The following is an 18,211-nucleotide window of genomic DNA, read 5'->3' as shown; positions in this document are numbered from 1 at the left end:
ATATATATATATATCTATATGTGTATTCTACTCAGCGATAGTTAATGACCTACTAGACAAATCGATTTCGCTGTCTAACGTACCGGTGACGTTGATAGCGTTGGCGTCGTGTTCCTCGGCCTCCCCATCACTTTCTTCATTCTGCAACTGGCCCTTTAACCAAAGGTCCATCTCGCGTCTCTCGTCGTCCGGCCTGAGCCGCTTATTCTTGATAAGGATTTTCCTAAACACAGTCAATAACACACAAATGTGATGGCTTGGTTTGGTCGAACTGCTTTAAATTATCTGAGCTATGAATTGTGAAGATTTCAAAAACATTACCTTGAATCGTTCTGCTGCGGCTCCAATCTAAGTAAAAAAAAAAACGCCCAGCCGTTTAGGGGTGGTTTTAGATCTTCAAGATCAATCGATTAACGATCGCATATTCCTCTGCCACAGGTTCTTCGTATGTAAGGTTATCGGGACAGATAGCTGGTGAACTTCATAGCTAGCAGACGCGGCAGAGGAGAGGCTTTTGCGCATTATACCCAGTAGCCATAATTCCAGACATGCGCGAAGATGAAGTCATATCTTCAAGCTACCGCCTTACTACAGTCTATAGAATTTTGCCCAGATTTTTTTTATCTGTGCAGGCGACCAGCGAGGTCCTTTTTGCTTTTTGTAGGCGTCACCGTATTACTACAATTAGATCAATAGAACTACTTATTGTTAATGACGGCATTAAGTCATACTTGCGCAATACTGTCATACTCGAAGCAATTTGCCCTAAGGCAAACATCGTCTAAAACTGCAATATAGTAGCAAACGCGTATGTCGACGCAACCGATAATAATATTTATCCCACATGTCAAAACCGATAGCGCCTTGGCAAAATGTGAGTTTGAACAGGTAGCCTTGGACGTAAGCATATACTCAATATTTTGGTCGAGCAATGCCTGGACAGGAATGCAGTTTCATCCCTTTCTCTGAAGGGGGTTTGAGACCCCCCCAAGTCCGAAGGTGCTCGCGTCGGCAATATTACACAGAATATTGGAGCGCTGCGGCTTACCTCGAACACACCAAGTTTTCTTGTTCTCCCTATATTTTTGATCAATTTTTCTAGCGTTTCCAGCCTACATAGCCGCACCATTGTTCTTCTAACCATCACAACTTCCAACCCTTCTTTTCTAACAGGGCTAACGCCGAACACCAAGTTAGCAAATACCGGCAGCCGGCACCCGCGCATCAGCTTAAGCTTACCTCGCTTGGAACGACAGGACCAGCAAAGGCGGGGCTCTTACTCTATTTCTTATGTAAAGAATAGATAAAAGAACAATCCCCTGTTTCCAGCCGTCCTCGGTGCACCGTTGCGCAGCGTATTAGATTCGGTTCGTTGTTGGTCGATCCGCTGCGATGCTGGCGCCACTGTATGCTGCCGGCTTCGTGCGTTTACCTGCCAGGTCGCTGGCCTTTTTCCTTGTTTCAGCGTCAGATGGCTTTGGTCGTTCGGCCTCGTTGACAGGGTGCGACGGCACGACGCGCGGGGATTCAGCATGTCGCGGTTAATCTGTGTGCGCCTATGAAACGCATTGTGTCAAAGCTCTGCTCTGTGCCGCTAAGCCGATAGCGGGCTAACGGTACGCGCAGTAGCGTCGGTTGCAACAAAGCAATTCTCGATATCGGAAGGGAGTCCACGAAGGTTTGCTTGACCCCCCTGTCTCGATACTTTTGCATTGGCCGGCCCAAGTACGCGGCCTTCATCCTATTTTTCACTTAATCGCATGTCACTTTGTGGCATTTGTCTTCGAAGCTTGAGGCGGTGGTGAGCGCATGAGCCTAGATGGCGTTGTCGCTGCCATTATCCTTTTGGGTATATAGGGAACAAGTAAAACGACGGAACTGACAAAGAAGCAGAAAAGAAAAACTCGAAGCTTATGTGAATATCCGCTTATTGTAGTTCTATTTGAAGCGGGGAGTGGGAAAAAGCTAATAAGCTGGACGATACGAACGAGGCCCGAAGGTAACGTTGACACTTACGTCGCCCTCGAAAGCTAAGATAGAGGGTAATATGGAGAGCTCAGCTATAGGATGATGAAAACGCAGCGCAACAAGTCGAAGAAAGCTTAACTCCTCAACTATTACTCAACTACTCGTCTTTTTCTACAGAGTAAACATGAAATCATGTCGATGAGAGTTTTTTTTTTTTTCATAGTTACTTTATCGGTAGACTCAAGCAGTGTGATGTCTTGTTTCGTTCTTATTGGTCTTAGCCCCCTTCAAATATTTCTGTTGCTTCTAAGATTTGATCCTGGCAAGATTAGCTTAAAAGTTCTGATATATCGCATACAGCGTGACCATTTATTTTCGGTAGAATCTCTTGCTCACTGGTGCTGCTACTTACAAGTCGCCGAATTATAAAATGTCGTGAAATGAAGCTTTCACTGAGTTTATGAAGAAATAGATACTAATCGCAGTTTGATCATTCTCTGTGAACTTATGCGCCTTGTTTACTCTTGCATCATAAACTTATTATAGCGATAATGAGGAAGTGGTTCGACAATCATCAGACCTCGACGAAACAGGCAGGTAGGCCTCACATCGAAGCGGCAACAAGGACATAAGGCGCACGCATGGGTCGAGAATAATGTATCGCTGTTACAAGCGACGTCAATGCACGTCACCTACCAGAGGGACTACAGCTGAACGACCAATAAAATCGTTTGGTTCAAAGAAACTTGATGCGTTTATCTCTATGAATGCGCCGATGTTTATGAGCATTGTATGGAGTTAGCAAAAGTCGCAAATGTAGCGCTGTTGATGAACCAGCTGCGATGTTAATGTCTTAAGGTAGTGACCAATATATTCGTGGGAAAACGAAATAGTCTGTTGTAAAGTACGTTGCAAACCCATCAAATGCCATGAAGGCCTAAAATCAAATGCAATGTTGACTAAGACTTCGCCTTTATCCTCTCCTGACTTTCACCTTTGCATGGTCCTAAATGCTCCTGTGTAGTTCCCCCCAATTCGTTCTCGAGTCCGTCGTATCGCCAGTCGCATTACGGCCCCTTAAAGATTTCGCTGGGATGGCTTTTTTGGGTGGATTCGTCCGAGGTTGAGCAAAGCAACAGGCATACTCACTACCCTATACCGATGTTATTTAAAATATAGTGTTTTACGAGAGGCGAGCTTATGCTTTGCGTGGCCAAATCTGTGGATGAGTCAACTGCTGGCCAACTGGAAATTATATGTAAGAAATAAACAAAGCACGCCAGACGCTTCGTGCCAAAACGCAGACTTAAAGCTAGACGTTGAACGGAAAGCACAAATGAACGAAACAGCATCCTTGGCAATATGAAGGCTTCCGAAATTCACGACTAAGAAGGACCTTTGAAGATTACTACGAGTGTCAGGAGGAGGTTGCCGGCGATATGGGGGCAAAATAATAGCAGGCAACAGCAGACATTCGATGGAAAAGTGGATGAGGTATAGTAAAATGCGTGTTTAGAACGACTATCTACAGGGAGTAAGAAAAGCATGGCAGACTCAAGAGTCACCATGCCACTTAAAAAATAGCAAGGCAACTCTTAGGAAACAAGCATGTAATGTCAATAACAATAATAACAGGCATTCTGTCGATAAACGGAGAACAATAATAGGAATAGTACTTTTGGAGGTCAGCAGGTTTTTCATTGTTTTACTTAGCTTTTTAATATCTTCAAAAAAAAAAATGATACCTCTACCACACGCGCTAGGAACAGAGGAACTTAAAACACTAAGCTAAGACGAACTTTATCTCCATATTGGAATTTTTAATAATTAACAACTGAACAAAGTGAATAATTAACGAAACTAAAAACGGTTCCAATCCAAAGCTATTGTGACTAAAAGTGACCCGAAAATTCTTCCATTGTACTTTATCTCGCATATGTGGCCTCTATCGGCGCCTACTAGAGTGTTTATCAATATATTTTCTATTACTTAAAAGGACTGAACAACATAAGCAGAATATGGGCTCTTCGAATGCTTTCTTTGCTAAATATAGCATGACCATGCTGTCTTCTGTGGCACATCCACTCTTCGGTATGTAATAGGCAAATAGGCCGTATAAGCGGATTAGGCGAACATGGCTACTTAAAACCACGTCATGTTAATCTAGAAAAACTACACCAATCTACTTTTAGGACTACGACCTCCAACCTCAAGTTTTTTTTTATTTAATTTCGGAAAAGAATGCATCTATGTTAGGGGTGAAGTAAAAGTTAACGAATGATGCCTTCAGTGGTGGCAGCGCACACCCCACTCTCCGCGCGCTCACAATCTTTTCTTTCGAGTGCGTAAATTACAGGTAATCCGCTCTACTGATACACCTTTACCGATTTAGGCACGCGTTCTTTTTCTATACGTCTATCTAGCTATTTATTTTTCTGTCCTTGAGTTACGTTGGAAATACTACCCTTTCTATCCCATATATCCATCCGTTAGAGCCAATACTCTCCGCCTATACGGACCACTTACTCAAACCATTATGATGCGATTCAAACTGTCAACCAGTTTTCTACCCTTAGATCGTTTGCCGCTCCAACCACAAAACCGAGGTGTATGGGCTACATCGCTTTCATTGAAAATGGCGGTTATTTATATTGCAACGAACATTTGGTGCTACACAAGTTGTCACCACCGGTGCTGACACGGTTAAAACAGTACTTGCAATAATAATAGTAGTGGTAGCAGTAGTAAAAGCAGGCTCTGTGTTAGCCTTTTTTTTTAACTCTAAGGTGACCTTCTTACATATGGTCATCCTATTCGGTCTTTGCGGTCCCAGTAAGACATACGTATACGTAAATTTATGTGAAGGTATGCCCTACAAGTACGAGAGGGTCCGGCAAAGGCATTTCTTTTTAGGGGGATATAGCTGAATTGGGGCGAGAGGTGGGTGGGGACAGGAATACCCAGGAGGAATATCGCGTGGAGTTACAGCTTGCTTCTAGCCCATTACTTCTCTTAGAAGCCGGACGCCCCTTGGCCTTTTTTAGGTCCTGCTTTTTCCTCCTATGAACCTTGAGCTGCTGAAATAGCGTAGGTAAACCTAAGCGAGGCAAGGCTGACGGTAAGATTACGGCGGACTAAGGCAGGCGAACGCCAAGCAAATCGTGCCGCTTGCTTAAGATGGTTGTGCCATACTCCCAATGGCTCGGCTTGAGTCGCTAGTTCGCCTATTGCGTAGTGCCTACAACATGTACTTCGAGAGAAAAAAGCCTAGTACGGTTCGTAAAGCCCAACAGCCTTCTGGACCTTGTTCTTTTCTTTTTTTTTTTTTAATAAAAGGTTTTAGCGATACAGTTGACGTATGAACATCACAGTCAGAGCATAATGTCTACCTTATGTGGAATGAGTGCAAAGCTCAGTTACGCTGGTTGGATTTATTCCCGTCGAGAACACAACTCACTAACACTCAGTTTCTCTCTTAAGGCTCACTGCGAATCAGGCCAGGTCAACAGTATTACATGTTGTTGTTAGCAGGAAGTGGCTAGTACCACCGGATAATCAGAATAGGGTCATTCTGATCAAGTTCCCCACTTCCCTAATTTAGTTGACCTTTTTGATGCAAAAGTACGATTCCTCATGCGTCCTCTGAACCCAACAAAGCATCATCTGCAATGTTGCTCAGCCGTAACTTCGTAGAGCCATTCTTTCTCTTTTATGATCTACTTTGCTGAAGTCTCACCCTCCAGCCAACACTCGCGTAATAAAGGGTGTAAATTTCCTCCTATGATCAGTCCCATTTCTCTTGTCATGTGTCTTTCTCTAGTGTAGATAAGCGTCGTACAAGCTGGTATGCTGTATTTTTCATGCTTACGATGCAAAGGAACAGATATTCGATGTAGCTTTACTATTTTCGTAAAGATAGCTGTGGAAAGCTTCGTGATCCGTAAGGATCTACGTCAGGTAGTAAATGAGGTCTCCACCGAGACGGGCAATCTAGGTCTCTATGTTTGGAATGACGACTGTTAGTGCTGCTCCCAGGGGAAAATTAGATATTGTCTTCAATTTTTCTAGCTACATTCTCAAGATTTTACCCTCTGCATAATTCGTCGGATCGTGTAGAGCTTTTCTTTAACTCTCAGGTCATAGAAAATGTGCTCGCTGAACACTATTAAAAGGTTGCGTTTGCGCGAATATTGCAATGAACTTGGATAACCCTAAACACAAGGATTCGGTGGATACTTTTAAGTAGCTTCCTAATCGTGATCTTCGTAGGTTCAGGCGACGTTCAGAGAGGTGCCCTAAAAAGCGCAATCGACTCTACTACTGCCTTTATTGAAAAGCCTCTTTTTCTCTTTTCCATAGTAAATGAACGTTTAGCAGTATTCTAAAAATATCCAAGTATGTTCTAGTCGCCTGTATGACGGTCTACTTAATATGATACATTCTTCTCATTACGTGATCGGGTCGTATGCCCAAATTTCTCGCCGTTTTTACCAGATTCATGTTTTCCTTGTCCAAAGCGAGTTTGAGACACTGATATTTTTGTTACCGACAAGTAGAACAGCTTTTCACTTCGCGGGGGCCAGACATGGCCCGTATTCTTCCATTTACATTAATATATCTCTTAATGTCCGACTTGTTTTTGTTGGAGTTTACTTTCCGCCCGGACTTTAACTGTGACAGCGAGGTTATTTGTATAAACAATGATTTCCACTCTGAGGAAAAGATTGCTTAACCTTAGCACTCTATCATATGTAGAATCCACAGAGGAGGACTCAGAATGGACCACTGTAAAACCCCTGTTGTCACAAAAAAGGTGGTTTCAGCGTTGTCTACAGATTCATTACGCAGACAGCCAGAGACAATAGAGATTAGGTACTGGTGAACTTTTTTCCTTCAAATATGAGAGCACTGTCTACCACAGGAGGCTATTAAAAGATTTTAACATCAAGGAGGATTATGAAAATAAGATTTCTTGTTTTAATCGAATTTTCCATCACCTTCTTAGCTCTTCTGAAAACCCAATCGGTTGCTGTCAAGACCGATTTCTATCTTCGGAATCCATGCTGACTCGGATAGAAAACCATGTTCTTCGGCAAAGTTGCTGAGTTTTTTCTCTATTATAGCATTTTTGGTGTGGAAAGAAAGTGTGTGCAAAAGCCATTTAATGAGCACTTTCGCTAGCGTCCATAGCGGGCACATAAGTCTGTAGAAACCCTTACCCTTAGGGATAAATACGGCCTTAGCTTTCTTCGACTCTGGCGGGAAACAGCTTGAATTGAGAGTCTGCGTGACAACTACAGCGACCATGTTAGCAAAGTTCTTCAAAAGAGTTCTTGTAACTACAGCTGGGACCCCATCCGGACCCGGCGTTTTACTCGCTGCGCTTCGTTCCCTTTTTTGCAATACCTCTTCCCCTGTAGCAAGTAATCTCTTGTTCAGGGTCCTGGCCTGTAAATATAGTTCAATTAAAAGGCTGTGGAGACAGGAAGAAAAGTCTGTATATCCTCATTTTATCTTCCTTTCTGCGAATATGCTTTTCTTTGCCCACTTTCCCTCGTATGGGCTTAGGAAGACGACTCCATAAATCTCCCCTGATTTCTTGTAAAATTTCTTCAGCAGTTGTTTTTGCTGCCCCTGATTTTTATCTAAGGTCTCGCTTTTTTCTTCCTAAAATCTCCAAGAGACTTTCGGAATGACCCTAAGTGATCACCAATTCTCGTATAAACTTCCTCTAGCGCGGTTGCACTCTGCTCGACTCTAAACATACTACTATTAATTTGGTTTTCATTTTTAACTTATCTTATGAGATCTTTTTACTCTGCAAACCTTTAGTAGGAGCCGCTGAAGGTCCTCCTCGCTTCTTCGTATTCTTTTACCCAGAGTTTTATGGTCTCCCTTTTCCTTCCTTTTGCAGGAACGCCAGAGACGTTCTGCTCTTGGGACCTTTGCTTGTTCGCTTGGGATGCACAAAAAACTCTATAGCATTATGATTACTTAGTATTCTCTCCTCTTCAGGCACCCTCCAGCCATCAAGCAGGGATATTTGATCCATCTCACATACCTTGAGGTTTACTAAAGGGGAACTCGCTGACATTCCGGCGATGTTTGGCGTTACCAGGTCTTGCATGGCCATCCACTCTAATAGCTTTCCACTTCTCCTATTTGTTTTACAAGCTTTCGAAATTTCTAATGCCACGTCGAAATCTCCACAAATGACCAGAAGCGCGTCCGTTACTTTAGTCAGCGGCTCTTTTACGTCGCCTAAAATGTTGTTTCTTAGTCTCAACAGGACTCAAGTAGGAAAAGTATATGCAAGCTAGATTTTCGATCTGCGTCTAGGAACACTACTCTACCGTATCGCAAGTCGCTGCAATTCCTGTTCTATTTTTTAAGCATGCTACACCGTCAAGACCCCATGTCATTCGTCGATTGTTCCATAAGCCCATAGTGCTGAGCTTGCTAATAATTCCTTTTTTCGTGCCTATACCATTTGCCTACAAATTTTTCTACGAGATCCTCTCTGTATTTTGAGCTGTTTATAGGAATTGGCAGAGTGGTCCGCCCCATCCTCACTAGCACCAGGAGAATTTGTCCTCACAATGTTTCACGACATCTTAAATAACCTATACCGATGGGTGTCTTAAACGTGATAGCCAGGTTAGAACACCTAAAGGCTTACGGAACGGTAAACGATTCGAGTACCTAGTAAACAATCCGTCCCATGCGCGATTTGTCTTCTGCTAGGATTCATTTTCTCACTGCAGAATTTGTGAGCAGGACCACGTCTGATTAGTTCATTAACAACAAAATACTCTTTGTTTACCTTAGAGTCCTTTGCAGAGGTTTTCTCTTCAATGATTTTAACAAAAACTTGAGATGGTTCCGCGCATGTTTCTTTTGCATCGATCCACATGTTTTCGTGGAATCTAAACCCTGTGATATTAGTTTCGTATTGCAGCAGATCTACATCCCGCTGAAACTTGTTTAAAATATCTGCAAACGGTGTTTTTTCGTCAGTATTGCTCAGTACTATAGAGTTCGAAGCTGTGTCTCCTTTCAGTCTGTTGAACTGGGTGGAAGGTTTAAATTGCTTCTTTGATCTGTGTCTCTGACAATCAGCACCCGCAGAGGATTATCACGACGTACGTCAACTTTCGACCATCTTATGACTGTGTAAGCGTTTTCAGACCACTTTCGATCTTAAGAAAAGTGTTTACGTTCGCTTCTTCAACCGTTAGACATTTTACTAGGAAGCTCCGCCTTCAAAAGTTCGGCTATTTCCGTGTCCTGGCGCGGAAAATAATTTCGAAATAGGCATATTCGGTCCTACAGACCACGTGTGCGATTTAAAGCAGAGGCCGTTTGCTGAAAAGCTTTAGGTCACATGATTGCAAGGCAAAAAAGGAAGGCTATTTAGGGACGATACTTTTAATTGCTCCAATCCCTCTATGCAGTGCCGATAGTAGGTAAGGCAGTAATCTATAGATATGTCCAACTGCACTTCATGTTAGGTTTAAGACTTGGCTCGGAATTCTTGCACGCTTACCACCGCAACGATCACGACGGTGGAAATGATTGAAGTTGCGGAAGAATCACCAATCGCTATTTTCCTTCTAAGGCACTCAGACCAAACAAGCAGCTAAAATTCTACCCATACTGAGAGCCTACGTCAACCAGGGTCATTCTTCGCAAAATCGAAACCGGATATTGGCCCAGCGGGCTCGCTAAGACAGAACAGACTAAACCGATGCGACGAAAGCGGGTAGGAGTTGCGCTGTGGACGCTATTGTTGTAACGTTCCTATCATCGTCCTTGCGCACAACGAGAACGACGTTAAAAGCCCTGAAAATGGGAAAACAGAGAAAAATAGAGAAAAAAAACGAACGAGAAGGACAGCCTAGGTCGAGAAAAAACACGAGAAAACACGCCAAATGAAAGCGCCTGCCGCCAAGGCGATCCTTTCATCTAACGACAGTAATTCCTCAGCCTTTTGCGGGCTACGAAGAACCTTTGAAAACGGACCCAGGGAGTTAGCCCTGATTGTATCATGCGGTGCCGGCTCCGATGGGGCTGGCTGAAGCGGGTCAGCGGATGGTTCAATGGAAAAAAGAGACGACAGTGGGGTCATAGGAGTGGTGGGAAAGGGGAAATGGACTTGCCCGAAGATCTATAGCCACTGTGACTGTAAACGCAAAAAGGAGAGAGAAAATGTCATTGTCATTCTGCTTTCATCTTGATTTAATTATTCTACTTCTCAAAGTGAAAAAAATGGACGAAACGATAGTAGATATTCAACGTTGTGGTTCTACTTAGGTTTCTTTATTCAGTCATATCTGTCTAAATAAGCGGCAAGCTATTTCTAGGAATTAAACTTAGTCTCGCTAGAGTTATTATTATTACATATATCCTTGTAATTACTACGTTTAGCTAATGATGAACATTAGGGCGTTATTAGAACTTTTGGTATTAGGAAAAAAGTTTGAAATAACGCGCCGTGTTTAGATGAATGTATATACATTGGTACCATTTGAAGCTGTTCCTAGCAATCGGAGTGCCTTCTAGCAGCCGGCAGTTCTGAGCTATTACAGACATAATAATGGAATTTGTCCAACTAACACAAATGTGGCATTGTTCTTCGTGTTGTTTACATACGGTTATTTTTGGTCTGTCGTGTTTACATTGGCAGTATTAATACGTTAGAGAAAAGTATGCCGGGTCTTTTTTCTAGAATCAGTCATTAACGGAGCTATTTAAAATGTCATGCCGTTCGTTGTAAGTTCTATATTAAAGTTGTGGCAGAATATAACCAAGCTGACGAAACTCAGTAGTCTACCAGTTATTGATTCTTTCAGTGAATGGATAATATGGGAGTCCAGGTAGGTCATTCGATGCTTGCTTTTCGCAGAATACGAAGAATCATTCTCAAATCAATGTTTGTCCTGTGAAAAGGCTGTAGCCTTTCTCTTGCAAGTCTGTCCGCAATGAATACGACGTAAATTCACTTTGTTTATTTAATGTTAATTGATTATGCTATGTTACCACTCATTTGCGTCTTTGGGTAGATAGGAGCTAGATTTTAAAGGGACTTCTATTGGAGTTAAAGAGCCACAGCTGAAGCAAGTGTGAGATAGCGTAGGACGCATTGGCCAAACAGCCCTTCCGTTCGTCGTTGATTGAAATTGTTCGTCTAAAGCGGAGGAACCATGCAAAAGTAGTACTAAGCACCGATCCTATAGGTTGCATAAAAGCGATAATTTAATGTAATTGGACCAGACTTTCATAATGTATCCATTTACGATTACTACAGATTGGTTGAAAAAACCCAAAAGCGTGCTTTGACGGTCCTGAGACGAACTTTTATTTGCCCTCTCGGCACTATAGTAGTACTTCTAATGTTATAATAGGTAGTTCGTGGGCAACTGCCCTCACTTGGATTTCTTATGCACATCGGCTTACCTAAATATAAAAAAAAAAAAAATATAATACCTTTGTATAAAAGCTTTCCATCGAGAAATATTAGATACAACAATTTCGTTGCTTCGTAAAGTATGATGTACATTTATTTCGGATGTGATAAGGTTGTTCTTTCTGCTATAGTCTTTACGTATATATATATATTTCGAGAATTCATTCAGAAAACAAAACATCTTTTCCAGACAGGTTTCTGCCGACTCCCACGATAACTATGCGCAATAAGTCGCATTTAGTCGTTGTTTAGCAAAAATATCAACGAAAAGGCAGCGTAATGGCAGGCGAGCCAACTATTTCACGTTTTTTTTTTTCTGACCAGTACAATTTAAAGGATAAGTTCAGGTTGGCCTAGCTGAACGGTAGTTCCGACGCATCGTATAGTGTTGCCGCCCGTTGGCTGCCAGCGTCGTAGCCACCTTGAGCAATAGTTTTGGTTACAGCTACTGCCCCACTTTCCCGACAAGCCTTTTCCTTTAAGTCCTGAACAGGTGAGCCTGCAAAAGGATAGAAGATACGGTGGAAGAAAAAGACGTGGTTCGCGGGTATAGGGCGATGTTGAGCTTGATATTCATGACCTCAGTGCGGTGCTCTTCCAGCATCGCTTATCATGTTTGTAGCAGACGACTGCGCTAGATTGTGATGCTGTAGTAGCAATAGCAGACAACAACTACTCTGGTATTCACTCTGTGTAGAATAGATGGTGTTTCTTTTCTAATAGCTGCGGCTGCTGACTGGGCAGAAGACGCCGTATGGGAATAAAGAAGGACCTTGGGGACGCTGGAACGACATGACGAAGGTTTTGAATCGAAAGAGAGAACGCTGCATCTCCTATTGCTGCGTGCTGGGTCTGACGATAGTGCAAAGTTATGATTTTGAAACTGTGGCTGTTCGCCGGCTTGCCGCTAGCTGTTTTCTACAACACCCGTATCCGGGTGAGGACTCTATACTAAGGGAAAGCGGAGGAGGCGTTGAGGCTCACTAGCCCGATTGCACCGCAACGTTCAAGCTAACGCTCAGAGATTCAAAGTAGCTGCATCACTTGAAGAATATATGCGACTGAGAACCACTCCATTGAACTGTGTCAGATTCCGGTGCCGACCATCTAGCCGACGTTTTTTCGGTTGCTAAAGCAGAAACGCGTGCTTGACAGATACATATAGGCGTACGCGTTCTCCGTATAGACGACGGTATCCTTTTACAGTAAACACAAATAACGTTAATGATACTCTTTTTCCTCAGTGCAGTTCTACACCATCGGGTAGAAAGAACTATTGCATAGGTGCAGAGATGATGAGCCCCAACCCCCGAGAATGATATTGCAAAAACATAACTTGGACGGAGGTTTTGTCGATGATACAAAGAATCTCGGGTTTACATTGTGTCGACCTTTCATCGAAGTATTAGTTTTCACTGCTTTCATATTAAGTAAAATAGCGCACCAAAGTAAATGGTCATGCAGAGATAATTCTCGACCGTGACCTATAATGAAGTAAGCCTGCATTATTTTCAGACGGCAGAAGTTGAAGGGTCAGCGATTCTTGCTGCTGTTCGTATAAATTGGCTTAAACCATGATACTCAATATAGCCTAACAGAATGGCTTTGAAAGGTCACTAAGATTTCCATCCAGTGAATTAAGGATCACTTGGAATTACTGATGTCATACAAGAGCTTTGATAAAATAAACATTGTGGTGTGTGTACGAGTGCTCCTGGAAAAAATTTCATCTCTGCAGACAGAATCTCAAGACATGTTGCAGTACGAAAGAGGAGCGCTAAATTGTATTTGTTGTAAATCAGTCCATTGTTCTTTTCGACTGGTAAAGGAAACCGACCATGAAAGTACCAATAACATAACTAGGATCACCAACGTCATTATTTGATAAGAAAGTTTTTACCCATTAACTATATCACTATTTTCTCGAAATTAATCAGCAGAAAGCTCCCAGTTACCAGATAATAATAGAACAGTTCTTGATATACACACAGAAGACTTGCGCTGTGTTTTTGGCTTTAATCTGCGCGTTTTTCTTCGTTCTTCTACGATCATTGTTAATTGCCTAGATTTGCCTTTGTGTTTTCATATTTTGGCTTCAATGAGCTTATGGGTCGCACGTTATCACTGGTGTGGGACCACGAAGAATTAAGGAGTTTACTGGCCAAGCTTTGCATCCACAAGGAGCCCACGCGTCCAAGCGACGTTGAGCACGCGGGAGCAAAGCAATAGGAGAAAGCAGGACGCTAGAATCGCCACCCCGTAGTCGATGTTGTCGAGAACAAACTGAAAACCATACAGCTCCGAACTTCCTAGAGTCCTTGTGCCAACTCTTTGTAGCGTTGCAGACAGAAAAGAAAAGACGGCAAACGGTATGCGAGCGCAAACGAGCAATTTTCCAAAAACGTCCTATTGTTGTTTTTCCTGTTTAGATTATTCCTATTATTAACTGTGTCCATAACCTCACGGGGCCCGGGTAAAGTTAAACAGCTAGGTAGAGCGAAAACTTACTGCTTCACACCAACATCTTCTGCCAGCAAAAAAAAGGCAATGAAGACTGTGCCCCAGACAAGTCCTTTAAAACTAAGTCGTTATTCGACATGTTACCATCGACAAGCTCCGTGGCGCAGACCGCAAATCATCTGGGGCTCAGGTGAATTGCGAGCAACAATAAAACTTACAAAAGTTACAGAGTTTATCTCGAAAAAAGGAAGCATTAAATGCTATTGGTACACGTTGTCGTTGTTATGTGCTAAAGCGTACAGGCAGACGTATTCTGCCAAAACGAACAAGTGTGGTACACGTCAGTGTCTTTGGAAGAGGCAACGAAGAACAAGAAGATCAGGAAGAACGCGGTTGATGCAGACAAAAGAACGAAATGAAGGTTGAACGAGAGGAAAAGGTAGAAAAAAACTACGATTGCCCTGTGGCTAGCAAGCCGCCTCTACTTGTATTATCCCTTTCTGTTCCTGCCCCAGTCGCCCACTCCCATCGATACGACGAGGTCACGGTACAGGAGAGTTGTTGTAAATTGGTGTTCGCTGGCCAATAATTGAAAATGTGAACTTAACGTACCAATAAAAATGAGACCGCTGCGGGTCAAGTAATATTGTTCAGTCAGTCAAATCGTTGTTCAAACAGAGGATTACAATGTAATAAACAAATCATCATTTCTTCGGGGTAGTGTAGATAAGGAAGTTTACGATAACTTATGTCGCCTGGTGTTTCCTCTATGACTTTAAATGTTTTAAGTGATATGCACGTAGCAGGGAAGTGTCTCACAGAGATCCTCTTCTCGCAATTACAGGAATCACACTTTTGCTTTGCTGGCACATTCATTAGCCTCTGATAGGTTTAAGCTCTAAAGGTGCCTGGTAAACTGTTACATGGTGACAAAGTGTTTTCTTTTTTTGTCAACTAATCACCGGTGGTTCATCTTCAAGCCATTTCTGCATGTTATCGCTAAATAATTTTCACGTGACCGTATCGAGAGAAAGATGAAAGTAAAAGTGTGTCTAGTATTTCTTCTTTTCTCCCCAATGTCGATACACACGGATATCAGTAGAGCTGCGGCAAAGGGTACGCTTAGCGACTGCGTGCTAATCGTCTAGCAAACCTTCCTATATAGTGCAGCGTACAATTCAATTAACATTGCTTGATGCTTAAAGGTGCACAGAAAAAATGTCTCGGTTATCAACTACGTAACTATAATGTAAAGTACCGTGTGATCCAGCTCCTCCACTTTGTCGTAAGCTTCCACGTCATAGGACTATGTGATTTTTTTTTGTTAACAAAAAGCCGTTAGAATTTTATTTTTGTTCGGCAGAAAAACAGCGACATTTGAACCTGACAACGGGTTGTTTTATATGTAATGGCGAAATTACGGTACATATTTGTATAGGTCTGCTCACTGACAATTTGCTCACACAGACAAGCGGATTGGTACGTGTTCCGTGACGATCTCGTTCGTGGTTTACTGCGCGGACATTTATAGAAGGGATAAATTTTAGCACGGTAACACGATGGATATATCGTCGTGCATTGGCTGGCCGGGCTTGAGCTAACAACGCAGGCATGGACGCCAAACAAGGTCGACCTATAACGTCTTACGCCGATCATAATGAAATTCATGAAATTCAAGTGAGTAAAGAAGTGACATGCCTAGATCGCGCTTTAATGGCGTAGAATGAAGCTGCCGCGTTCGCTGTTGCTGGACAAAAATAGGAGGTTCTCTAGTCAACGCAGATATTGTTACGGATCTGAATATTTTATATCGTACCCTCATCGTAGATAAGTAGTACATCGGGGCAATTAAATGCCTATGAACGTGCTTGTCTTAATCAATTAGTTTTTAGTGTTTCTTTAACAAAACATTGATGATCAATGAAGGGTTATAGTGATCGGTAAAGATACCACATACAAAATGCCGTTCACATACAGTCAATCTTATGGGACAATTAAAAATTCATTGCCCCATAAGTGAATCATAAGCGGTATGCGTATGTACCTCATCAAAGGCTAGAAATAATAACGTATAGATAGGAAAGCGTATAAAGTTTTCTTTTTGTTAAATATGCGTTGAATAGAAGTACAGGGGTCACCCACTATAGAAATGCAGCTGTCATGTATCATAGGGCGACCATAGAGCAGTGTTATGCAGTCTCGAACAATGTGCCTTGCTGACCTTGATTTCATTCTGAAAGGTCTTGGCCAACTCGATCAATTAACTTCCGCACGGCGCGAGTACCTGTGTGCAGATGTAGCGCAATGTATGGGTACTGCTATCCGTAGCGGTACAACAAAAACGACTTCAATTTTTTTTCCGTTTGGTACTTAGCCAACTTTACGTACTGATTTGCGTCGACCGATCAAGACACATGGATTAAACGCGCAGGATGCCCTGAACAGCGGTATTTGATGCGACCCATCGTTACGCTACACGGCAATGTCTATATACGCCATGGATTATGCGTCAAATGCATTTTAATATCGAACGTAAGTCGTGCGGGCTGGAACTTTTCTCTAATTGTTCTGTAGTTTTCAAGGACCCTAACACCATAGAGTTATTGTAGCTTAGCCGTACGTAAAAATTGCCATAGTAACGCAACATAGTAATTCATACTTATATAGTAGTGTTCGTTTGTACTGGCTTCCTAGAAGACTTTCTGGGTGTTATCGGCGGCCAACTTTACATCAATATCAATCCAATATAATTTGCGTCCACTCTTATAATTTGTTCTGAGTGTCCTTTTTGACCTGAAAAAAAATGCCAAGAAGTGAAGTGGCACTCAAAGGCTATCACATTAATAACTCTGCGTGAAAGATTGCATTTCGTAGACGTTTTTCCGCTTGCTGGCGGCTTAATTTGCGGACAACTGACCTTTTCAAATCGTTAGGGCTCGGAAGCGGCGCTCCAGGCACGAGTGGGTGTGTCGGCAGGGGCTCAGTAAGCAACAGGTCACCGAAAATGTCGTAGCAGTACTTAGCTAACTTGTACTGTTGTCGTTTGGAACAGTGATTTTCGAACGACAGAATCACTGGATAGTCGCTAGTCACGAAGGCGCAGTCCCGGATCGCGTAGATTACATCTGTACCGTTAGATGGAACGACACAAAGCGAGATTAGGCTAGATTTTGTACTGGTACACAGGATACAAACACGCATAGCAGATCTGATGTCATTGTGCTACCGGTAACAAAACAAACGCGTAAACTCGATCAATTAATAGTAAGGACAATGCGAATGGAAAGCTTCTCGATGATCCTGTAAATGTCAGTTTTAATACGTAAGCCTGTGGGTTCGATGGAAATACCACAAGTGAAACAACCGTTATAGAGCTGTCCTAGGATCATCTGCCCAGAATAGCTATGTTGTAAATAGGTCGGGGACGTTTGTTATTCAATACAACTGTTCAGTCTAGAATTCTTTGAATAAATATTATATTCAATGGCTTTTACAGTTACAGTTACCCTTAAACAGGATGTCGGTGCACATGGCCTTGCCATGGGTGATAATTGGTTCAGCATCTTCGCCTTTTCCGTCCCAGCAGTCTAATTCGACACATCGACATCCAGCTATTAACACCTGGGAAATATATGATACAGGTGGTTATTGACTGGCACAGGTTTTTTTAATGGCTGCAAGGGATATACAAATCAGCAAACGAATTGTTTATTTCGAGGATCAATCGTCACGTAGTTCTTGTAATGTCCCGAAACACTCAGTGCTCGCAGTTTGGCCTTTCGGAATAGCTTTATAACTAGATGAAATAGAGAAGAACTTGACGCGGCATCGTTTATTTATTCAAATCAAACGCTGAACCGTATTACAAATATCTATGACAGCCGTCTGTGAAAGTCCATCATTAACACTGGCCTTATTTCCGACAACATTTTGTTCCTTTTTCTCTAGGCACGTTATATTTTACTGCCTATACACTTGCTACTTACTATGTTGTCATTAAATTAATTTATTTACGTTGAATTAATTAATTTATTGAAGTTTTACGAAACGTTGACGATAAAATTCAACGTGAAAATATCGAACGATACAGTTTTACGGTGCGGTTAGCTAATATTTTCGCAACGAACCCCTTTTAAAATCAATTCTTCCTATAATTCGACCATTCTGCCTACAGGTTGACGCTCTTGATCGACACCTTTTAGAGCTATTTGTCCGCATGTACCAACGATATGAAACAACGTTGCTGACTAGAGCATTTGCTGTCAGACTTTGTCAGAACTGATACTGTTCGCGGCGATTTGCTGCGAAAAGCAGACT

At 42.4% G+C, this 18,211-nt stretch overlaps 1 protein-coding gene across 19 annotated transcripts in view; it reads right to left on the bottom strand.

Annotated features, from left to right (window-relative positions):
* norpA (no receptor potential A) overlaps positions 1–18,211 on the bottom strand; it is a 197,520-nt gene that overhangs the window by 20,780 nt on the left and 158,529 nt on the right. For all 19 annotated transcript variants that reach the window (XM_086979121.1, XM_086979101.1, XM_086979105.1 and 16 more), the window contains 3 exons: positions 17,401–17,515; positions 16,812–17,019; positions 84–223 (listed from right to left, as the gene is read on the bottom strand). In XM_086979121.1, coding sequence (XP_086835247.1) covers positions 84–223; positions 16,812–17,019; positions 17,401–17,515 — 463 coding nt within the window. The remainder of the gene's footprint in view (positions 1–83; positions 224–16,811; positions 17,020–17,400; positions 17,516–18,211) is intronic.

This window comes from Varroa destructor, unplaced genomic scaffold (assembly GCF_002443255.2).
Source record: "Varroa destructor unplaced genomic scaffold, Vdes_3.0 BEIS01000002.1, whole genome shotgun sequence".
Classification (NCBI taxonomy): Eukaryota; Metazoa; Arthropoda; class Arachnida; order Mesostigmata; family Varroidae; genus Varroa; species Varroa destructor.
The sequence above is the reverse complement of the archived record's forward strand: the minus strand, read 5'-3'. Positions and strand labels throughout refer to the sequence as shown.